Below are 24,736 nucleotides of genomic sequence, written 5' to 3'. Positions count from 1 at the left end.
ATAATCGCAGAGAGTGCACATGTTTCTGGGAAATGCTGTTATTTAGGTAGCGGGGGAGTTTCTTGATTCTAGTGGCTTGTGTACTTTTGTACCCTTGGTTGTGCCGCCTGCACGTTTCATTCCGCTTTAATTCTGACACATGTCTGTTATGCGTTTACTTTTTTTCTAGCCTCCGAGCTCTTTCCAATACGTCTATTTTCCTTTGTTGCCTCAGTCTCCTGGTTACCACGTCTGCCGCGATTACGTCAACGCGTATCACGGTACATTCTTCTAGAGGTCCATTGGCTTCACAAGTTTACCTTCACTTTTAGATTATTATACGTCGGAACGGTCTCTTGTCTTATTTGCAAGTAAGACCGTTCACTTACCCTGGTTCCTTTTTTCAAGCACTCACTCAGGCATTTTTCTTTTAGTCCCCTCGTATTTTCTTTCTACCCTTCTATCATTTTTCAGCATTCCCTGTGTGTTGGCACTCACTACAGTGGTTCACCTCTATTGTTGCGAGTTCTGATTTTTTGTTTTTTTTTTTTAACCAGAAGTTTTTTCTTGGGTTATTCACTATGGAACTCTTTGTAAGTAGAGTAACACTTATTACATGGCACCTTTGTTTAGTTAAGATATTCCAGATTGCCCAAGGTCTATTTGGAATGATAGAGGGGGAGAGTACATGAAGCAAAGATTCTGGCCAGTAAAGCATCCTGGACCTCTACTGTGTTTTCCAGCATAGTGCGATCTGCAATGTTCTGTTGTCCAAACTGTATACTTTATCTTGCATGTACTGTGTTCAATTATCGTGATATATCAAGTAGATTTGACTATTTGCTTCCTTATTTAGGCTTCACAGGCAGCCCAAGAAGCTGAAGACAATGCAAGAAAAGCCAAGAGCTCTGTTAACAGTGTTTTGACCATCATCGACGATCTTCTGAAGCAGCTAGGTATAAGAGTACATTGAGAATGTACATTGTTGAACCAACACTTCATTACAATCCATACCGTCTTCTATAGATTGTCATGTCAAGCTACAGGATTTTGGCACCTGTCATGAATACCTTTATTGCTTGCAAAGAGGTGTACCTGTTATAATATCATAACATGTACATACTATTAGGATATTTGAGATTTTATTTTACAACAATCCTACTTGCAGCCGTAGGTACAGTTGAGATGGATTTTCAGAATCGGCTTGCCAACAGATTCTGAGAGGCCACCCCATTCTGGTCAAAATGTAGGCTATTGCCAAACACTCTGGGTAGTGTGACTGATGTTAGGAAAGATCCCTCCTTACTGTACCTTTCCTTCCATTTCTATTTTTTGTTTCTGACCTGTTCTTTTTATAGTGCAGTGAATCCTTAAGCTTTATTCCATTGGCTTTTGCTCATCTGCTATGGGGAAACTGACATGTCCTTTAGGTTGTCAGTACTGTGAAACATTGTTTCCCTTAGTCTTGTTACTTTGTTACTACTTTTAGTAACTTGTTATCACTTGTAACTTTATCATTGTACAATTCATCTTAAACTGGGGTACACTTATTTTGCCCTACACTAGCACTCAGAGGATTTCTGGTTACTCTAGGTGTGCTAAATGGACAAGATGGTAGCAGCAGTGAATTAAAAAAAATGTTTTAAATGCTCTTTGTTTCAGCCTTACTGCGTTTGGCTACTAACTGTGGCTAGTGGTCCAACATCGCCATGGCACAAGATTTTTCGCTTGTCCTTTGGCCATCTTGTCTTTTAGCCTTCTTGCTGCCCTGTGAAGACAGGAAAATCCTTATATAGACTTCCAGTGCCCAGGAAAGCAGAGACTTTTGGCGGGCTACTGGAGGGCTCTGTGTTTGCTGCCAGGAAGTGGGCTGTGACTGTCTGGTCCCAATCTACATAGTGGTGCCAGTATGTCTGGGTGGAATTAATGAGTTTTGCCGCCAGTGGTCCTGATTGGACCACTGCTGGGGTGTGTGGGTGTGTGTGTGTGTGTGTATATATGGGGCAGATCTGTCATTGGCTAGTGGGGGGCTGCTGCTCTTACCTGGCTTTTGGATAAGAAGAGGACCTCTACACCCACTCTAGAGAAATCCTGGAAGAAACTGAAGGAGCCAAGACTCCTGTCCAGCTGCAAGACCTGTGAGGAAACAGGAGACCCGTTGGAAGAAGGCTTGGCGACCAACATCTGCTGTTGTCCTGGGGGAGAGCCCTGTCTTGAAGGTGTTCTCCAGCAGTCCTGCAAAGGAGCTGCAACCCTAAGAGTGGAGGGAACATCCATTGTCGACGTCCGCTCGCTGTCCTACGAAGAAGAGCCTTCGCGAAGTGCCCCAGGACCGCCCTTTGGCTGATCAGCTCAGAGTGTGGGCTACCTTGCTGCAGACGTTGGTGTTCCGATTTGCGGTCTGGAATTTGGGAGGGAAATCCTCAGCTTGTCCTACAAGACGTACCTCTGCGATATTCTGAGATCCTAGCATCAAGGGGACCCGAGATAGGAGGGAAAGTCTGACCGTGACAGGTTAGACCGTTTGCCTCGCCGTGCATCGGTGGCCGTTGTCCTAAGTGGCTTACCTGCATCCAGTCATGTCCTGAGAGAGGCTGCATAGTTTTTTGCTGCATTCCTCCACTGAGTCGGTGCACCAGCATCAGACACCGACCGGAGATCTGCTTGAACCTGCAACTTCTGGGGATCAAGAGCTGAGGCTGATGGTGGAAAAAGAGACCTCGGACCTTCAACCGACCTGCCAAGTCTCATGAAGAATCGGAGTACAGGGGGTGAGTTATAGCAATACTTACCTGCCCCTTTAAAAGTTTGTAACTTTTACAAAACTTTTTTTTAACACTTTGGCTTTGCCATTGCTTGTTCACACAAGCACTTCTAAAGTTGGGAACACGTTTATTAGTTAGATTAACTTGTCCTCTGACACTTGGAACTGTTCACTGGACCATACATACCCTACCTTCATTTTATCCAGCTTCAAAGAACTGTTTGAAAGTTTTCTGAACTTTTGGGCACTAAGCCCTATACATTTTAGGGATGGACTTGTCGAGTAAGGATTGATTCTCTGTGGACTTGTAGTGCAAATAGTTAAATGTACCTTTCTTTTCAGGGGTTTGATATGTATTTTGCCCCACACCAGTAATTGTGTATATGTACCTATTTTTAGTATTGTGATTATAGTACCTGTTTGTAGTAATTTTTCACTGTTGTGTTTTGGCCATAAGTAAAGTATTTTTATACCTGATTGTCTAAGTGTCATCTTTGACTGCTGCACGGTTTTCTCTTTGTGGACCCCATACAAGCTCACCACCTTTTGAGACTTAGCCTAGACCACTCACCTAGCTACCTTGAACTGGTTTGGCTACAGCTCCCCAGAGTTGTCTCCGTCACAGTATAGGTTGGCCTTCTATACATCAGTGCACCAGGCAAGAGTATAGAAAATCAGTCACAACAACTGAGCAGTAAGGCTTAGATTTAGGAGTGTGTGTGTGTGGGTGGTGAAGGGTACATGTTCAGCACAAGTGCACTATTAATAATTCAAGTTGGGCGGAATGTATATACATAGTTTTATTAGACCTTAAACCCTTATCAATTAAAATCACTGGTAAACAAACTACTAAACATACAGTAGCAACCTATGTACATTCAATTGCTTACATTCTCCCATAGATTCCTCATCTGGATAGATCACCTCGTGCTGTTCTCAGAAAATCTCAACAGAGGCCTTTGTGCAGCTCTGCAACACAGCCTTCCGCTCTTGTGCTCCTCGACCCTGGGCATGACATCGGCATCCATACATATACTATATGCTACACCCACTCCCTCGGTTCCTTTTTTCGATGTACTTGGCATACTGCATAGGAACTAGGAACTATCTTGAAAAATGATTTTGGCGAACACCACTATGCCCTGCCGCAAGCTATCTAAGATTAAATGGTGCCTAGACAGAAGCTCCAGGGTGTCCATCACAGATCTGCACAATGTGTGGAGGGTGGTCCATCACTTGGAGCAGTGTGACAGTGCCAGTCTGAGCCCAAAGGCCTTGAGGGAATGTGCAACAAAATTGACTTTGGGGGGGAAACCTTTAAAGTCACTGGGCCACCCGACCGCAAAGTCTTTGGAGGCCAATACTTAAGGGCAGAACCCTGAGGAGGACATGAGGGAAGGATCTGCGTGATACGACCGCGGCTGATTTTTACCGCGGCCGGAAAGTTCGCATGAGAAATGTGCGAACCACCAAAAGTTTGCACATTTACCATGCGAACACACGTTGAAACCCCTACAAATCCTCACCCACAACACGCCCACGCCACCAACATACACAAACCCTTCTTACCTTTCCCTGCAGCGCCAGTTCCCTTTCACTTCCGTGATCGGGAACTGATGCCGCAGGTTCCTTTTCATTTTTTTTTTTTTTCGTGAGCTGCAGGTTTGTCCCCCGCAGTCTTTTTTTTTTTGTTAATACTTACCTACAATGCTACCACCAAAGGTTCAAACTTTTGCTGTTCAAACCTTTGGTGGTAGCATTTTTAGGACTTTCTGTACATGCAACCGTTTGGATGCAGTCAAATCATACTATACCGAGAGAGAAGGCAGGCGCCATAAAAAATCAGAGATTCCCACTCCCACAGTGTGTCCCATCACTCCTCTTCTTTTTTCCCCCCCAAGAAAAAGAAAAGCACACCCAAGCAGGGCGATAGCGACTTGTTGACTGAGAGGGGTAGGTCTTACCCTTCCAAGGGCACGTCCAGAGAAGAGCGGGAGGAATTGAAACTGGAGATTCAACCTTTTCGCCATGACCGGTACGGCTTTGGCCTAGACTTTCTCTACGGCATTGCCAATTGGCATGCATGAGTAGGCAAGTAAAGTCATGTAGTCGGGACGCACACCCTTGATCTCGACCCCTTCAAAGTAGGGTAAAGTCAGTGCGTCAAGTACAAACGCTACTGGGTTGGCGCCAGTGTGTCTGTCGACTGCTGCTATGACATCTCACCACTCAGCAAGTCCTCTTACGTGCTGAGATCGAGGATGGAGGATTTCCAGTCAATGCGATCTATCCTCTACGATGGGGGATCCAATATCCTTCGGCTTGAAGATGCTCCACGAAACAGGGCTTGACCCTATACTGGAATTTTTGACAGGCCAAGCAGTGTCTATAGAACTAGGCCCGGAACCCCTTCACCTGAGCGGATTATATACATCCCTTATTGTTGAAATGCAGCAGGCGTCGCCATACACCTACCGTAACATGGAATTATGGAAAACTGTTGTGAAAGTTATGGTGGCCCTACACTTCTGCGCCCCATGAAGCCGTTGATACAGTAAGAATGGACAGACATCCTAGACAAGGTTTCCAGTTGGAAACTGCTCTCCCATGTAATGCAGCCTTCGCTGACTCGATTATGGCACTGTGGCAGTGACCTTGCTCAATGCCTGTAGTCAACAGGGAGTTTACCAAAAAATCGAAGCCTGCCTGTGGTGATCCGCCCTTCTTTTTTGTGCACCAGAGTCCCGAAGCTCTAGTGGTCCAGGTTGCAATGGACAACGTCTAAGGCAAAGAAAACCGCATGGTGGCAGGTGAACACTTCTTGTACCTTAGGTAAGTTCTCACACGTTCTGTGGGATGTCGTGTTGATGGCAGCAATGCAGTTTCTGGAGGGGGAGATCTGTCAGTCCCTCCCGGCTGGATTAGATGCAGCAGACTGCGTCAGGCAGTCCACAGTGGCGTTGACTGTTCTTTGTAGAGCCTCTTATCTTTTGATCATCTGGGTTTTCCCTGGAGATACAATCGAAACTCTCTCATGGATTTCGATGGGGAGCATCTTTGGGCCCAAAGCCTAAGAGTCTCTACAAAAGTTAAAGGCATCAAAGCTTAAAGTTATGTCTTAATGGTTGGCAGTTTAACATCCTATCCCGTCTTTCTCCTTTAACTTCGGGTTAAAGGGAACAAGTTTCACTGCTACACTCTGTGAGAAAGGCACCGTTACCTCAGGCTAAGAAAATGCAAATAGGGTGCTATGGTCCCGGAAGGTACGGGGAGCATCAAGCAGTTGCATGGCGTTTACTTCTGCACCAGCAACTGCCTTGAAACCACTTAGAGGTTCCCCTCACACTATTCCTGTTGGAGGAAGGGTCTCCGAACACTAGAGCAGGTAGCCCATGATCAATCACCTGTCGCTTGGTTGCTGCAGTTGGTCAATCTGCTCTGTCTTCCATTTCTTTGCAGACCTTCTACAAATCCTACCTCTGACCCGGAACGGCTGCCCGGGTCAAAGTGTTGGCCATGCTGTTGGAAAAGTGAACAGTAGAGAAGTTCCCTTTCTGGATAGCGGAAACGGTATGGTATTCTCATTAATCTTGACATGCAAGACTGGGGGAGGGTGGGGTGGATTTCTCCCTTCCTGCACCTCAGGGGGCTTGAACAAGTTCCTGAGGAAAAACAAATTCGGGATTGTGACATTGTGAGAAATCCTCCAGGCTCTGGAGTGCCAGGACTGTTTGGTGGTGTTGGACCTACAAGATACCTACTTCAATGTACCAATTAACCCAGAAGCACAAGGGTTGAAGCTCCTCTGAAGATCACCAGCCAGACAGGGCTCCACCTGGATTGCAGCAAAAGTTGGTCGCTAGGCCTTCTTAGGATGGGTCCACAGTTTTCACAGCTGGGCAGGATACTTTGCTCCTTGCAGGATTTCTCCTTGATCTCTGAGGCATAGTTGCAGGACTCTTCTTAACCATAAACTCAGGTGGGACAGAAACTCGCCTCACCCAATAGATCTGCCCCTCACACGCACGCCCAGCAGTGGTCAAATCGGGACCACCGATGGTGAAACTCATGCATACTCCCTTGACATACAGAAACAATTTTGTGGATTGGGATCAGTCAGTCCCAGCCCACTTCCTGGGAACACACACAAGGCCCTGCACTAGCCTGCGGAAGCCAAGGCTTTTCCGCCAATGCATGTCCATAAAAAGATTTTCCTGACCTGGCAGGGCAGGAAGAAGGCCACAGAACAAGATGGCCAAAAGAACAAGCAAAAACCTTGTTGCATGGCACGTTGGGACTCTAGCCACAGTTAGTAGCCAAATGCGGTAGGGCTAACGAAAAGTATTGCAAAAATAGTCAAAATACAACTGCTGCCACCAGCTTTCCTTAAGGCACAACCAAAGTAACCATGACAATCCCTTTAGAGTGTAGTCTAGGGTCATACAAAAGAAACCCATTGCACTGCATTGTAAGATGCATTGTGCAATGATAGTTACCCAAAAAATAGATAACCTAGTTTCCCAGTACTGACAGCCTTAAAATGTCCCCGGTCTTCTTTTTTCACCATTTCTAACTGGAAAGGTCCTTCTTGAGATTTACTCTACGTGCCAAACCAGGTGTGCTCCCTTTGTTCGTTTTGTCTTTGGCGGGATTCACAAGTGGAGCCCGCCTCTGGCTCCAGTGTGTCTTGTAGGGGCAGGAAGTGAGGCAGGTGCCCAAACCTCCCTGTGCTTAATCCCCTTGGTTACAGGAATGCACCCAAATGTGATTGGCCATCTGGCTGTCCGGCAAGGACAGCCACCCTGCTGTTTGACTGACAGCTAGGCTGGAATGAAATGGAGAAACCTGCATAAAAGGCAAGGCTTTTTGGCTTGGAAAGCGGTGTCGACCACTGGACGAAGGAATCCAAAGAAGAACTTTGAAGAGACATCTGCTGCAACTCCTGGACTGTTGGTGCTGCTGTGCTGAAGCTCCGAATCCACATCGACTAGAGAATCCCTGCAAGGACGACTTCTCCCCTTGAGTTGGTGGGACTAATCCACTCCAAAGTGAACTCGTCTGGACATCCTCTCGGAGCTGGCTGTACTTTCTTGCTGCTGCAGGAACCGAAGTGCCAGGGAGAGGAACACTACATTTGGAGTGCATCACTTTTAAGCTGCCCAAGAGCGCCAGGAAGATCCTCCGGACTCCCAGGAAGCAGGACTGACCGAGCCTGAGCCGCCTCAACAGAGTGCTGGACCCCAGATGCAAGGAAAGCCCATCTCGACAGCCAGAAACTGCGGTGGTGCTATTTGCGGTAGATGCGAGGAGCTGAAACACGAAAGTGCCACTTATTTGAAGATTGCCGGTTGGTGTCGTTGACCGTCCCATTGCAGTGCAGGAGTACCCAGAAGTCCTGCCTCTTGTCCCCATGACCGAGGCCCAGGAACAGGATCTGCAGAGCTGCACAGGAACAGAAGTCATCTGCCACACTTTTCTCCAAACCAAAGGTACTGTACAATCTAAGAACTTGCCTTGTGTTGTGTAGCCTTGCTTGTTCTCAGTTGAGACTTGTCTTGGTTGCTCTGTAGAGTTGCTTGCATCTTCTACTACTCACAAGCCTAACAGCTTGTGGCCCTATATTGATTCTTATTTTCTACAAAAACTTCTAAAACATTGTGCAAGACTTTTGCTTAGTGCAAGAAATGCATCAGTTCACCTAGACTTTTGCCCAATTGACTTTGGCCTAGCTTGGCTCCCTGAATGACTCTTCTCTCCTCTGACATTGCGTTGCACCTGTCCTTCCAGGAAAGGGTTAACTTACTTTGCATTGGGGGGGGTTCAAAAAGTACTTGCCTACTTCAGAATATTTGTGTGCTCTAAAAACCCCTTTCTTCGAGACACTAAGTAATGCTCTAAATGCCAACAGTAATATATTAATGTCCACAGTGTCCTAGCTGTTTGTCACCGGAGGGTGTAGGAAGTTTGTGTGCCATCCCCAGTGGGTATTTGATGATTTAGAGTAACTAAGAGTGTGTATTTTGGAGTGTATTTGTGTGTTACTGTTATATTGCCCCTTCTGAGGAAGGCTTATGCAAACTGACTGTTAAATACATTAATAATTGTTTAACCAAGAAAGAAACCTTGTGGAAGAGTTTAATTGAATACTGGCCACTGTGAATCTCTGTGTAACTACCCTACTGCCCACATTGACCCCTCTTGAGATGAGCCTCGCTGCTCAACCACACTACCAACCTGTGTAGTACAGACTTATACCGTAGGTTGGGTTCCTATTACCAGGAGGTCAAGGTTGTTGTAGTGCACCCTAAGGAAACTGCTCCAAATCCTGCCTAACAGCTACACAACAAGAGGTAAGTATCCCTTAGTTTACAGTACCTTAGGTCTGAAGAAATTGATTCCAGCTGCCTTCTGTTCCAGTTGTAGTATGGCAGCTCTTGTTGTTCCTGGGCCTCAGTCGTGGGGACAAGAGGGGGACGTCTGGGGACTCCTGCACTACGGTTTGAAGGTTGTGGCATCAATGGGCAAACTTCAGCTCAGCGGCACTAAGCGGTTTCAGCTTCTCGCGAATAGCACCACTGCAGTTTTTAGACACTTGGTGGACTTTCCTTGCTTCTGGGGTCCAGCACTCTGTTGAGGTGGCTCAGGCTTGGTCAGACCTGCTTCATGGGAGTCCAGAGGCTCTTGCTGGAGCTCAGGACCGACTTAAAGACGACACACTCGATTCTGGTGTTCCTCTCCCTGGCAATCGGTTCCTGTAGCAGCAATGGAAGTACAGCCATCTCAAAGAGGATTTCCAGATGAGTTAGTCTTGGGGTCGATTGGTCCAACCAACCCAAGGGGAGAAGTCGTCCTTTTCAGGGCTTCTCTAGTCGAGGTGAATTCGTAGCTTCAGCACTGCAGCAGGGATTCACTGGGCAAACCAACGTTCCAGGAGCTACAGCAGGGGTCTCTTCCAAGTTCTTCTTAGGATTCCTTCGTCCAGTGGTCGACTGTGCCTTCCAAGCAAAAGACCTAGCCTTTTATGCAGGTTTCTCCCATTCATTCGCAGCCTAGCTTTCAATCACACAGCAGGGTGGCTGTCCGCCAATGACAGCCAGCCAATCACCTTTGGGTGTATTCCTGTACCCATGGAGACTAAGCACAGGGAGTTTTGGGAACCTCCCTCGCTTCCTGTCCTGAAAGACACGCTGGAGCCAGAGGTGGGCTTCACCCATGAATCCCGCCAAAGACAAAACAAACAAACTGACCAAACCTAGTTTGGCACGCAGAGTGAATCTCGAAATGGCGAAAAAACACCACCGGGCCATTTTGACTAAATGGGCAACCATAGGTGCTTTACTGCAATTGCAGCCCACAGTAGAAACACTCAACAGTAGTAAAAAGTAAACCACTGCCACCAGCCATTAATTGTAGAAAGGGTAACATAAAAATGTTACATGAGAAACTAGATAAAGGGGATGCGGAGTAACCCCTCCAGCACCATATTGTAAGATAGTGTGTGCTGGGTCTAGAAAGTTACAAATGTAAGTAAAGTCAATTTCACTTCACTGATCTTGGAAACAGTAGTTTAACCAAGAGAAGGTATTTAAACCTTTGGGAAATCTGAAAGACTTCCCTGTGCCTAAGCACTGAAGGTGCTTTGTGTCACAATGTTAAAAGATGCCTGTTGGGGTTTGTCAGACTCCAAAACCAAAAGAAATTCAGAGTTCAAAGTAAACAAAAATGCATATGAGAGTGGAAAAAGGTCTTCCTCTCTACAGGGTAAAAATGTAATGTTCTAAAGTCCAGCAAAAAGAGCTGGGGGTCTCTAAGGTAGAATGGGGAATTAGCACATTTCTGAGAATTCTCCCTAACAGCAACAGACCAAGGGACAAGACCAGTGGGTCGAAAACCCCAAGAGTTCCCTACTGGAGGTTGCGTTTGACAGGTCGCGAAAGACATTTGGTGAAGGCCAGATCCTCCCCCACCCAAAGGCTGCATTGTGTTTAAAGGGTGCCAGCGACCCTCCCGGGTTAACGGCAGAGTTGGGGAGGCGAGACCAAGCCTGTGGTACTAACCTTGACTAGCGAATGGAAAATCGCAAAAACCAAGAAAGAAACGCACACAGCCGGTGAGTTGGCAAGCGACCCGAGAGACTGGTGTGCTAAAGTTTGAAGTGGCAACATTATATCGCAAGTGAAGGCTGCACGCATGTGGATGAGGTGCAAAGAAAGGGAGACCTATGAATGAACTTTGAAGTAAGGACAGCTGTGAAATCAGCGATACTGAGTAATGGAGTGGTCCCGTGAAAGGGAGTAGCCCCCTTGAAAGTCTCTGTGAAAAGTGCATTGTTTGCGCTTACAGTTCATTCACTTTCCTGTTATAAAGTAAGCTAAATTAACTCCTAGAGAAGGAGAGAGTGAAAGTTGAACCTGTGAGTCGAAGTGGTCCTGCGGAGGTCTGTAAAGAAACTACGCACATTCGAAAGTCTTCGACATCCAAAAGCATTCTGAGCCCGACTGAGGGAGGTCCGAAGTGGAATAAGCTTGGAATGGAGTCCCCTGGCAAGTTTTGTTGAACTTTGTTCTGAAGAGCTCTGAGCCTGGCAGGGGGAGACATACGTGAACTATTTGTTGAAACATTATATGCAAGTAGAAAGAAACTTTAACGTGGGCCTCAATCCACATTTTGGAACTGTTGTGTTAAAAACCCGAGCCAGAGAGTATCATCCTGCCTACAGGGACCCGCCTTACTATGTGTGGTCTAACGTGGGGAGGAGAGCTTATTCAACCACATTCATTCTTTTGAATACTGATTTTTTTCCTTTGCATACATTCCTCCTTTATACACGTTTTGTACAAGAGATGAAGCAGACATTAGGTTTTGGTAGCATAGGCCATTTTGATTTGACAGACTCCACTAGGGCTGTTTTTGTTTATAGTTTGGTGGTCAAGACTACTCCCATCTTAGTTATAGGGCAAAGTAGGAGTTTTTCTAACCCCAGAAACTTCAATAAAGGTTTTACAAACTGTACCTATTGTGTCGGTGTCATACGTCTGATACCATGCCTCTCCTACAGTAAGCAAAACCTCCTGTAAGACTATTTTAGAAATGCACTAAGCAGTTCAGGGTAAGCAGAACCCAATTATGCACTTTTAGAATGGCAATATGCTTTTCAAGTTGTGCATTGGTAAACTTTCACACTTACTCGGTTTCAGTAATAAAGTAAACTTTTCAGAAGAGTGAAACACAATTCACAGCCAAGTAAAATAACCTTAGATACTTTCTAGAATGGCAGTCAGCAATTCAAAGGTAAGTAAGAACTTGGTAACATCTTTGTAACTTATTCTGTTTCAGAGATAGTAACAAAACTAACAGCTTTAGCAGGTAACACTTGTCATCTTTTCATGACAGAGGCTTATACTTTTAAAGTCCTTCCCTATTCTAGGGCAGGAGTTATCTGAGACAGAAGAGGGGCCCTAGTGGTCTAGGAGCCAGCTGTAGGCAGGTCAGGATAGGGTTCAGATGCAAGAAAGTCTGAGTTCCAAAGGATATCTTGTCGAAGTAAGTATTGACTTCAGAAAAATGAGGGAAATTACCAATCGGTAGTGTAGCCTTTTGGAGAATATTACAGGGACAAGGTGGTGGTTCAAACGCATCCCCAGTTGAACTCCTACACAAACTTTTAGTCAATTGAACTACCAGTTTACTTCAAGGAACAGTAATCAAATGCAGAAAAGATCCTCGACATGGTGGATGTAAGGGGTGATTGTGTTCCAGGTGGACAGAAAAAAACATTGAGAGAAATGTAATCCTTTCAAAAGGATACCCTATTAGTAAACCAGGTATTGAAAGATGGATATTCAGTGCATCCAAAACGCAGTGAGCGAACTGAGAAACTACTTTCTAAACCAGGAGCCCCTTCAGCAAGGAAAACTGTAGCCAAATGTGTATTCCTCATTATTTCACCACTGGACACCATATGCAATGCTGCCAATTGGAGCTAGATGCGTACTACACTTGCATTGCTGCATAGATCAGCAGAGAAGCACGCACATGGGTGGTACTAAGCTGGTTCTAGGAAATGTATTGAATACTGTACTTACCACACACCCTCCACCATAGGGAGCTACTGCTCACTAATCTAAGCATATCCGCAACCAGGGAAGGGGTGCCTAACCAATCGGGTGGCTAGAAATGCATGGCAGGGAGCTGCCAGTGTCCACCACTGTTCCACCCAAAACCCTTTTCCCAGGTGTGGCCATGTTTGTGTCTCACCCCTGACCAACCCCCTCCCTCCCAGACTTACCTATGTCATTAACCCTACCCTCTTCCCCTTCTGAACCCCACCAACGTACCTGCTAGCCTGGGTCTCCCATCGCCAGCTGCGACTCCCTCCCTATTCACGTAGGGCTCACAATAGAAATGAAAAAGGCACTTGGCCCTTTTCTATTAAATCGCACAGTGCCGTTTTGGTTCTTTTTTTAACGGGTTATCATGTTGTGCATCACACACAGAGCCCTTCTCCCGTCATAAAAACAGAACGTTGACACTTATTGCATGCTGTAGTGTGAAAACCCTTCAACCTCTTGTCAGGTGGCCTACAGGGTAGCTAACAGCCCTGATACCTTGCAGAGGCCCTCAGACATACCTAGGCTGGTAGGCAGGTCGTTACCAGCCCTGTACACCCCCAGACACGGGTGATTGTGGTAATATGTGGATCGAAAACCGATTCACAAACCCCACATAATATAGCAATCTGAAAAAGTTGAACATGGCCTACCAGTACATCCTTTACAGCTTGTATCTATTTTAGAGTCCTGTGCACCTTACCCGTTCCCCTGCATTTGGAAGGAAAAGTAAAACAATCGGAAATGTCTATTTTTGTTTGTCACACATTTGCAGTGGAAAAGATGGTCAATGAAAGAAGGCTAAATAAACAATTGCATCGACTGAAAGGAGCATTTTAGTAATGTGTACATTTAATACACAGCTTCTATTGTAGGGACTTTCTTATCAATGCTTAACTTTTAGTAATCAAGTTGTAATACTTGGGTCAACCACAAGATGGCGGACTATGCATTGCATGTGACTCTACATACAACCAGTACAAGTTGAAAAAAGACTTTCCTTTTGCCAGCATGTTGAGTTGGGGCAGATGTTAAAACGTTTGTGTGATAATTGCAAATGGAATGCAGAGCCACTGTGATTCTGTTCAAGTATTCTCGTCTGCTTCTTACTTTATAGGCCAGTTGGATCCTGTGGACCTGAGCAAGCTTTCGGAGATTGAAGATACCCTGAAAGGTGCAAAAGACCAATTGAAGGATAGTGACCTGGACCGGAAAGTAGCAGAGCTTGAAGAGGCTGCCCGTCTTCAAAACGATTCCATCCTTTCATACCAAAGGGACATCAGTGACATAATAAAGGACATAAGCAATTTGGAGGACATTAAGAAAACACTGCCTTCTGGCTGCTTCAACACGCCAACCATAGAGAAACCTTAGATCAACTGACAGGCAGCCAACCAAGCAGACAAGACCCATAGCAACCAGCTCAGCAGTCGTTGAGTGGTTGTGGAGCATTATGCCAATGTCCTTTTCCAGCCTGGATACACTTGTTTCCTCACAATCTATTTTAAATAATACAATTATTGTTTTTTAAACCTGGAAAAGGGTTGCAAATTTTAAAGAAAGGCAAACTGCTGCGGGTCTGTGAATCAAAAGCTTTTTGGTTATTTGTTAATGAAATATGTCCTCTTGAACACTCCATGCTCCTTTACCTCCCCTCCCCCACATGCCACCCAGTTGTTTGCACAAGACTGTTCAATCCCCTGGATCTGGGTGCATTGGTGGGATTCTGATTGTGTGGCCTTCCAGTTTAATCCTCAAGATTGTGTTTATAACATGGTTACTTTCATAGTCCGATAGGCCCACCCTCTCTGCATCCATGTAATCCCAGAGGGTCTGTATATGAAGGAGAGCGACAGAATGGTAAAGGCCAGTACAATCTTTCTCAATCTTTCTCATTCTCGGACCCACTTACAATCTGTTGATTGATTCAATTTTGCATCGTCAAATTCATGGTAAAACCAGTTGCTTGGCAGTCCTCTTTCAGGCCTATTCATATGTTCTGCAATAGAGCCATTCAATACAAAAGGAGTATGTATAAGGGATGTAAACGTGCTGGCTCCCTAAGATGGAAGGTAGTCCTGACAAACCTCTCCCTCTACCACAGCAGCTCTAGAGAAGCCATTGCATGTCTTGCACAATTTAAATGGCTCATCTGGTTTGGAAATATGCACGAGTGAAAATGCAATAAATTGAGGGGTTTCTTTCTCCAGGATGCCATTACCTTTTCCTACCTGAGCTTGCTCTCTGGAACCCAGCACAGGTAAACTAACGTGCCATTGGAAGTAGCACTGCCCCAGAAGCAACACAGCAAGTTGTTGCCTGCAACACAATCTCATCCCATTTGTCCATCTTTGCCTCCTCATCGGAATTCCGGTTACCAAAGCTGGAAGCACACCAGAAGTCTGTAGTCCATATTTGTATGTAACTTTGCCGGCAAAACAACCACCATTCCCCCTACAGCGCTTCCATACATGAGTCTTGACGAGGCATAGAATTATTACAATTACCTCTCACTTGTGCATCCGCCTCCAATACGTTTGCACCACTGAATGGTGAGGTTGCAGTGCTGGCACCACACATCTAGTTAACATATGGATGCAACAGAGGCACTCATGGTAGTGACGATTATTCCTCATGCCAGACTGGTGCCTGGCTTGCTTGAATGGGGAAATTGATATTTGAAAGTGGGTTACTCCCGTTTGAGGGACGGGGGAGGAAAGACCATTTAGGAGCAAAGTGGAAACATTATCTGACACACTGGTGCTATACATTATTTCAAATTTATATTTTTGTGTGAATGTTTTTCTCTTTTTGTATCCTGATGTGCGGAGAAGTCAAGATTCTTTCTTTTCTGTGTAAATATATACGTTCCTTTCTGTACCGAATCCTCTACTGCTAACTCACCATCTCCAGCGCACCACTTTTTCTGATATTCCAACATAGGATATTATAAAGGCTTGTATGCTAGCTAGAATGTCCTATCTATTGAAAAGGATAATTGGAAATAAAGAATAATACTTTTTTATCCAATAAGCATCACTGGCGCTAAAATATAAACTACCCAAATATACCTCTTAGGAGTAGATCAAGCCCTGTTTCTGGCTACCATTGTATTTGTTCATTCTTTGTAGAGTGGCCTTTGGAGCAATCACCACAAGCCTTTAACATCTGTAAGACCTTTGTCAATATAGCAGTATCTTTTACCATTTACTTCATTTTCATATGCTCTGTTTACATGTCATTTTGGACAGCGCATCTATTTAAAATTACCACTCTTGGACGCTCTAGACTGCCAACCTAGACTTCCAACCAGTGTAAGAGGTTCCTGGTCACTAGAGACTGTTGAACTTGATCCCGTGTTGGGAATAAATAACTTTAGCAGATTTATCCAGGGAGGTTGCGTTTTGCAGTTTGTATTCGCAACTTTACTTACCAGAGTCTCTGTTGTTATTAAAGATCACTCGATATTTCAGTACTTAGATGCTGAAAATGTACTCCATATAGAAGCAGCTCCGTTTGCGAACCTACACCAAAAGGTTTCACTGTTAAGTTGAGAAAATACAGAAAAATAAAACCCTGAAGTGTTGTCTCGCAACACATTGGACCTTTCCAAAGTGTTTACACTGAATGGGTGTCTACTTTAATGTACTAGGAAGAGTAGACTGACTTGCTTCGTCCCAAGGGCACACTTTCTATCGGGCAAAGTTGACAAAATATAATTTCCCTCCTAATATGTGCTAAGCAGCTACTTGAAACTCACCGTGCACCTTTTTCAGACATTGCTGTTTGGGCACAGTCTTGAGTAAATTCGTGAAATGTTAATCTGCCATTTTAAATTGAGGAAAATTATTTAGGGTTTTCATGCCTTTCAAATAATGTCACTGCTTTATGCTTCCCTTCCTCCCCACCCCCATGCATGTTAAACTATATAAAAAGGCTATCCTGTAGAAGATATTTTTGTTGAATGACAATATTCAGCAGTTGACATTTTCTAGCTATGACCCTACTCTAGCCATGGGGACTTTGCACCTTCTTTTTTTTATGTAGCATCTAAACCCAACAGCTGTATCAAAATGTTACATATTTATTTTTTTATTTATTATAGTGCTCACAATAGCTTAATAATTCAGCACCGATTATAATAAAATCACAATCGCAAGATTACATTACAGCAAATATAAAATGTACAACCGTTCATTAGCCAACCTCTTAATTAGTTCCCAAATTGAAAAGTATTTAAGATCACATGTCGTATTACCACTTAGAACTCTAGTCTCAAAAATATTTTTATAAAGCTAAATTGTTATACCTTAGTGGGTGTTGTTGCTTCAGAAAGGATACTATAATATTTTTGAGTGTATGGTGTATTTTCCAATATATATTTCTTGCTCTGTGCAGCTGGCTTTCCCCCGATCTTCCACAAAGATGCTGGTAAGGTTCAAAACTATTATTCCAAGGAGTTCCTTTATCCTCTGCCTAATGCTAATAGGTACTCTACAAAGCATGCAAGCTCATAGAAAATATCCTTGTATGGAAAATCATTGTTACAGGCAAGGGACTGTTTTCTTCTTCCCTAGCACAGCCTTCGTTCGCTTTACCGAACTATTCAATCACCCCTTCTTTGTTTAAAATATCTAGATGTTATGCAATATTTTACGCAGCGTATGCTCAGTTCATTTGTTTGGATGCCCACTTTTAACCCCAGAGGATGTGAACATCCACACCATTGGCATTCTCTGTGGGATGCTAACCATGTGACAGTCCATTTCCTTGTCCCAGTCATAAACTAGCATTACAAAGGGATTTAGTCTAGCACTAAACTGGTTAAAACCCAGTGTGATGGGATATGAAATAATGTGTTGGGAATGCTCCAGGCTGTGTGAACCAGTACCTTTTCGGTCAGCATTGACCATGCATATGGGGAGTTTCCTGCAAAAGAAAAACCTGATGCCTGCTGGTCCCTTACAGATGCAAACAGAAGCCTCACTTCGGAACTGAAATGGTTTCACATTGAAAAAACCTAGTGACATTTGAACAGTGACATGAGAAGGACATTGCAGCTGCTTTGGGAGAAGCCAGGTGTGTCCATCCAGATTAGTAATCTGCTGCCTCCTTTTTTTCCTACGTGGTTCATTCATTTGATTACCAAGTGGCCTGCAGATGTTTAAGGTTCTGTTCTCATCTCCAGTGAATGCTGCTGCCCACTAATGTTTCAGTGTGTGTTGTCGGAATTCAAACTCCCTCCGATATGGTTGGAAAATGAATGCAGACAAAGGCAAGTTCGGAGAAACTGAGTTTAGCTTATAAATGTTGAAGGGACCCAATGTGTGCGCATTCCTCCTTTGAATTACCCCTTTTCTCATGCTAATATGCTCAGTTCTTGGTTGCTCTGCCTCTAGCAGTGCCAGGAATGGTCTCTTTTGGGTGACGTTTTGCATTTAGCGTCCTTTTGCTAGAAGTTAATTTTGATTGGGTAATACTGAAATGTTCGTCCCTTTGCCATATGTATACTCCAGGATGCATAGTTTCTTATGACTGACCATCCTCAAGCCTACCTCTTTTTCCTGTTGAACTTCCATCTGGTGGCTTATTGCCTGAAGCGATCAGTACAACAAACATTTGGCATCTTTATAAGTGATTACTCGGCACGGCAAAACTATCAACATTGCCTTTCTATGGCAGTGTGAGGATTTGCCACCCATTTGAGGGCCTCCTATATCCATCAAGGAACTCTCTTCTGCAACTGGTTACAAGAATCCAACACCTGCAGTGCCAGACAATCTTAACACCACAGTCGATTATCTATTTGTAGCTATGATAGTGCAGTATGTTCACTACATATCTGCACAAACGTGTCCTTCTTTAGAACCGGCTGTGCCAAAATTCCCCCACGCCCCCCCCCCCAGTTTTTGCCAGATCCTATAGGGCTTAAGGTGACCCTAGCTCCCTCGGAGCTCCTGTTCACGCAAGCAAGCCATACTGAAAAGTTCTGTTGATTTCGCATCTGGCAGATGTTGCATTGTAGTTCTTCTGGCTGTCTGAGGAAAAGCTGCTTTTCAGCATCTGTAGATTACTAAAACTCTGACCCAAAGCCCAGAACTATTGTGCTACTGAATGTAGGCATAGGTTTGCTTGGTTCTGGGGCACAGATATTCAGGACGAAGAGCTAGCTCTACCCTTTTGCCCAACTCGTTAATGCTATATCGGATGGGGGTAACTGCTAAATCTTGCAGTATTGTTTTCTTCTTTTCCCCATAAGCCTTATTTGCATAACGGTATGCAGGTAGGAACCATTGATTACCATACCAGTCAGTTGTTATAACCCAGCTCGCAGTCTACTCCCAGAAATAAGACTTCTAAACATAAACCTCCATCTTCTGTACAAGACTCCACAAAGTCTGCCTGATCCCTCTCCATTAGTTTACAAAGGGAGCACACAACCACTTGTAGTAATGGTGTCCTATTTATTTTCGAGCCAATAGTATTCAAGTAAACTACTCAATCACCCTACCTTTAATCCCTACTGGCAAAATCTCTGGTTATTTGAGAGCATTTCTGTTTAAATAATCGGAAAAATCAGGGGTTTTATAGTTCCTTAAAACCAGGCTGTGCATGGACCTTTTTAACCTAAAAGCATTCCTGTTTTTGGTTTTCCTGCCTCTTTAGTCAGCTATGGCACTTAAAGATATATGCATTTGGACTTCAAATCTCTACTCGCATCCCAATCACTCATCTGCACAGGATATTTCTACCCTTTTGTCATGGGGCCAAAGAGGTATTTGTTGAGTGTGGTTTTGTTTAAGTTATTTGACGGTTAATCTGATAACGGCAAAAATAATCAGGTCTACCTGAGATTTATCAGATAACTCCTTTGGGTGGATTTTGCTGCCCATTGCAGAATTCTTACTTTACAAATTACTTGATCCTTTCTAGAATCACCTGTAATAGCCTGGCAATTTGAGAGAGTATTTGTAATTTATGGCATCCTACAATTCTATAGTGCAGTTGGCCAGATTCTTGATGTTACTGCTTCTCTAGCATCTTTCTTTGAGTTTGATCCAGGCTCAATGTGCTTTATTCCTGACCTCTCAATTTGCTCCGTCTACTTAGGTCACTCTTCTAAAAGGTGATTCTTATTTCTCTGGTGTCTTCAATCTTTCCCCACTTATATTTTATGATTTCTATGGAGTGCTTGCATCAGTCTTCTACAGTTCTATACACTTTTCATAGCTCAGTCTATCCTACCCCTTATCCCAAGGCAAGGGGATGACTGGGAACTCACCTTTTACATGAACGAGAATTGCGTATCACTCTGGTCCTCTTCCTATATCTTCTAGTAATTCATATCTGGGTCTTTTGCCTTTTCTTATATAGAGAGGAAGGCAAGTTTAACAGTATATGCTCTGAGCAGTTCATGTTACACATGATGTACGTTTCCCTGGTCCGAAGACTGCCAAGGTAACCTTTGCCAAGTGGTGGGGTCAGGGGTATTTCGTTGTTTCTCATCCCAAATCCTCAGATTTCATGCCCTTTTTACCAAACCTAGTCTCATTAATGACCTTACATAGGCGTGTTCAAGTTTAAACTAGCAAAGCAGCTGCTTGGACCATTCCGGCTTTCCGAAAGTACTATACATGAAGATGCTTCTTTTGACGAGGAGGTTTTCCACAATCTTTGCTTGAATCCTGGTCTTGATATGCAGTTTCCCTATCACTATGCTTTATAGTCTGTTTTCCAACTATTTGGGAAGGTGGACTGAATGATGGGACACCCAACACATCACTTCATCTGTGCATGACATTTAAATATGTTGCATAAAATATAACTGGGTGAGGCATTTGGTAATGCACAAGTAGAACCGAGGTCCAAGATGTCTGGCGGGAAGCAAGCATAAACCACCCTCTTACAGTTCTTAAAGTGACAGCCTATGAGTGCTTTTTGTGACCTTTATTGAAGCTGCAGGAAGTTCCCACACTTTTGTAGGGGATGATCAAGGTCAAACTACTAGAACCATCATTAAAAATGTGTGTTGACTGCTAATCTTAATGGAGTAGCTATTGATTCAAATTCCATTTAAATAAGCCTCCTCATGTTCCACTGCCTTCCTTGTTGCCATTATCTTTGTTTACAGGAAGGATCCTCGTAAAGCATGATGGCAGAATCAAACTCTCACAGGCGAAGGTGATGTTCCACCCATTCTATGTGCCTTGACTAAATCCTCTATGCCTTAACTTGTGGTTGCTGACGTCAGTCAAGGGGGAGAAGGAAAACACAACACTTGCAGTTTTTTATGTATAAAAACAGTATTTCTTATTTATAATAAAGTGAATATTTGTAACCATAGTCTGTGCAAATTGCTATTTTATTCAAAATGAGTTGAAATGTCTTGAACCGAATGAGTAAGTTTAGTAAGCAATAGTTTTCATCACCCTTGTTTTTACACAGGCTCACAAATATTTCCAGCTATTTGACTGGGAATCCAAAGCTGTATTTTTTTTGTGGAACCCACCTTTTCTTTTTGGTATTTTTCCCATTAACCAATGACCCTATGAAAGTATGGTACCTTTTTCAAGGTTGCCATCTTCGATTCTTCCAGGGGACATCATGCAAGAAATCACTTGGTCAGATCTACTTCACTTTATTTTATGTATGCTTTTTTTTTTCTTCCCCCCCAGTGGAAACCCCCTTTTTGTAGCTTGTCGGCTGGATGTCTCTAGAGTTGCCAGCCTTCAATTTTGAGGCCTCCCGGTCTATCGAAAAGTTTAAGCAGGCATTCTCCAGAGTAGGTGGATGCTTTAATGCAGCTTGAGCATTTGTATTTGAAAGACAACTAGGCCTGATGGAATCGATGATGTTTTTATTATGTCTACTGTTGGGAAAGATGTTCTTTCTCCAGTGTTCCCTCTGTAGACATCTGTGGGACCCACTAACCTTTTGCTGACTTGAACTCTGTCCTAACTTATGCAAGTAGCTATAGTCATTTTGCTTTACCTTCCTTGCTCAGCTCACAGTGCCTTACATTGAATTGCTGCAGGATTCCTTTGTATACTTTTTTCTTTTCAACTCTGTCACATTTTTCGATTTGTCCAAGATGGGCTTGTGCCAAGCTGATCTTTTTCCAACAGGCATTTTTGTTTTTTACAGCATGCAATTTTATACCCATAGACTCAAAATGGATGTGCCGTGCATTTCGCCCCCCGTCCTTTGGCTTGTTTCCTGCCTTTTCAGGTCTGGAAATCCCGGACAAAGGGTACTTTTTCATGCAATGCCGGCATCCTGGCTGGATGTGAAGTTTGGGATTAACTTGCCCCATTTACATTCCAGTAAAAAGGATGTCTTCTGCTGGGTAGATGTGGGGCAAGAGGCTGTCCAAGGTTGGACAGCATTTGCCAGTTTTGAATGGTGCTGATTCTTACCATTGGTGGGCTGAGATCAAGAAGTCCTGCAGTTTTCTACAGATCATTGTTTGGAGCCAAAAACCCCTATTACGAGCAAAACATTCAAGCCCTGAAGACTATCAATAAAGACAAGCAGCATTGCCTCCAGCTTAATCCTAGGAAGCCCTACCTCTTTCCATTGATCTATCTTCAGAGGACCTTTGGTTCTTCGACCTTTGGTTCTTTGACCTTTGGGCTGGTGGGACCAACCAATCCAGACCCCTGCATGAAAGATTCTGCTGTCGGAATCAATCGGAAGTGTCACACGAACGTCCTGTGTGCTGGCCAACTTAATCCAAAGCATCTCTGGTGCACCGGTCCACATTCTAGAGTAACAACTTGGAACTATGCAGGCGGATAGTCAACCCGAGTTACCAATGGAGGAGAGGGTGGACCGATTGATGGCTATGGTCCAGAATGGCTTTCTGACGGTGAACACTAAATTGGACGACATTGGGGCAACAATTGGCTCCTTAAAGGCGAGGGTGGACAAGGAAAGCACACGCATTACTGAGGCCCAGGGCAGAATTGCTACCAATGAAGACTCGATAATACAACATGGCCGCGACATTGCCCAGCTGTAGGGGGATCTCCGGAAAACCCTTGACACATGCGAGGATTTGGAATCCCGCTCTAGGATGAATAACATCCGTCTGGTGGGGGTGGCTGAAACCTTTGGTAAGGGGTCCATGGAACGCCAAGTAGAAGCTCTTCTGAAAGAACTCCTGGGTCCAGATTCTTTCTCGGACCACTTCCTTGTGGAGCGAGCACACCGTACATCGGCACCTCCGCCCAGGCCTGGAGCACCACCTCGCACAATAATTGCCCGTCTCCTCAACTATAGGGACAGGGACGCTATCCTGCGGATATCCAGGGAAAAGGGCACTCTATTACACGAAAACAGGATACACATATATCCGGACTTCTCCACAAATGGCCAAACACTGAGAAGATCTTATGAACCCGTCAAGAGACAACTGAGACTCCGTCAAGTCTCTTGTCTTTCCAGCGAAAATGAGAATCCAGCATAGTGGCCGGGCTCATTTTTTTGAAAATCCGACCGAAGCCATGTTGTACGTTGAGGCCTCCATCCCTCTACCGGCCCGGGAACCAGAATCTGCCACCCCGGGGTGCGGCAGAACCCGACGACCCTGAGGGTTGATGCGTCTTCATTGATGCCACACTGCTATAATGCTTTACATTGAAGGCCGTTGAGCGGCCCTGATTGTTAATGTTTGTTGAAATGGAGCCATGTAGACTTCCTGGGTCAGCGGCCATGTGAATGCAGCTCATACCCCAGGAGTGTTCCCAGGTTATGGCTCTAGGGATACATCGTCCAGTTGGGGTTGATGATGCGGGTGGGGTTTGGGGGTGCAATAGGGGTACTGTTTTGCCGGACGATATGTCGGGCTTGTTGGGGGAACCCATGTTCCGAGTTGTTATAATGGTTAAATCAGAGAGCGGTTTTGCAGCAGGATATCCATTCCTCTTGCGACAGGGGCGGGAGTGTGGACATACACCTAGTTTAAGGTGCTACCATGACACAGGCTAGTAAGGGTTTGAATATTAAGCTCCTTTCTTAGAATATCCGGGGATTAAATAACCCGATTAAGACGAGGAAGATCACAGCATATATCACACATCACAACCCTCATATTCTTTTCATACAAGAGACACATGCGCTTGGGCAGGTCAATAATAAACTTCTACCGAGGTGGGGGCCCCACAGGTATTATACAGACTACTCGACACAATCCAGGGGAGTGCTGACTCTTGTACACCCCAGGTTGTGCTTTAAATACCAGTCCAGCAAAATAGACGATTAATACATACGGTCCCAATTTAGACGATCCTCAGTTCTATTGCACATTAATGGATATGTTAACTTCATCTGGGGAGGCACGAATACTCTGGGGTTGGCGATTTCAATATGATATTGGACCAATCCCTGGATCGCTCATCGACTGTCCCCAGAACCCCCTCCAAGGCCGCACTGGTTGTAAAACAATTAATGGAACAAATGGGCATGTTAGACGCATGGCGTGCATTGCACCCAAGTGAGAAGAAATGCACTTTTTATTCGTCGGTGCACGATTCTCATTCGCGCATTGACTATTGGATCATTAGTGAATCCCTAGCTGGGGCGGTCTCCCGATGCGATATACATCCCCGTACCCTTTCGGATCACTTGCCGGTGACGCTTGACATAAACTTGAGTGATGTCCCCCCCCCGGCGAGAAGATGGAGGATGCCCCCCGCAATCCTAAGAGATCCTAACATTTGTGAATCTACATACAGAGATTGCGGAATTTCTAGAACTAAACGAGGGTTCGGTTGCCACCTATGCTACTTTATGGGATGCATTTAAGGCCTGGGTCCGGGGAGCCATCCTGGGTAGGTCGACTGGTATGTTGAAATCGGTACGAGAGGAATTGGGTACCACCAAG

General features: G+C 44.6%; 1 protein-coding gene across 1 annotated transcript in view; it reads left to right on the top strand.

Annotated features, from left to right (window-relative positions):
- The window catches only part of LAMC1 (laminin subunit gamma 1), a 922,342-nt gene extending 901,147 nt beyond the window's left edge, over positions 1-21,195 (top strand). The window contains exons 27-28 of the mRNA XM_069641408.1: positions 836-935; positions 13,970-21,195. Of these exons, the coding sequence (XP_069497509.1) occupies positions 836-935; positions 13,970-14,226 (357 nt within the window). The 3' untranslated portion in view covers positions 14,227-21,195. The remainder of the gene's footprint in view (positions 1-835; positions 936-13,969) is intronic.
- The last annotated feature ends 3,541 nt before the right edge of the window (positions 21,196-24,736 follow it).

This window comes from Ambystoma mexicanum, chromosome 1q, assembly GCF_040938575.1.
Source record: "Ambystoma mexicanum isolate Mex_15411 chromosome 1q, UKY_AmexF1_1, whole genome shotgun sequence".
Taxonomy (NCBI): Eukaryota; Metazoa; Chordata; class Amphibia; order Caudata; family Ambystomatidae; genus Ambystoma; species Ambystoma mexicanum.
This window is presented reverse-complemented; position numbering and strand designations above follow the sequence as displayed.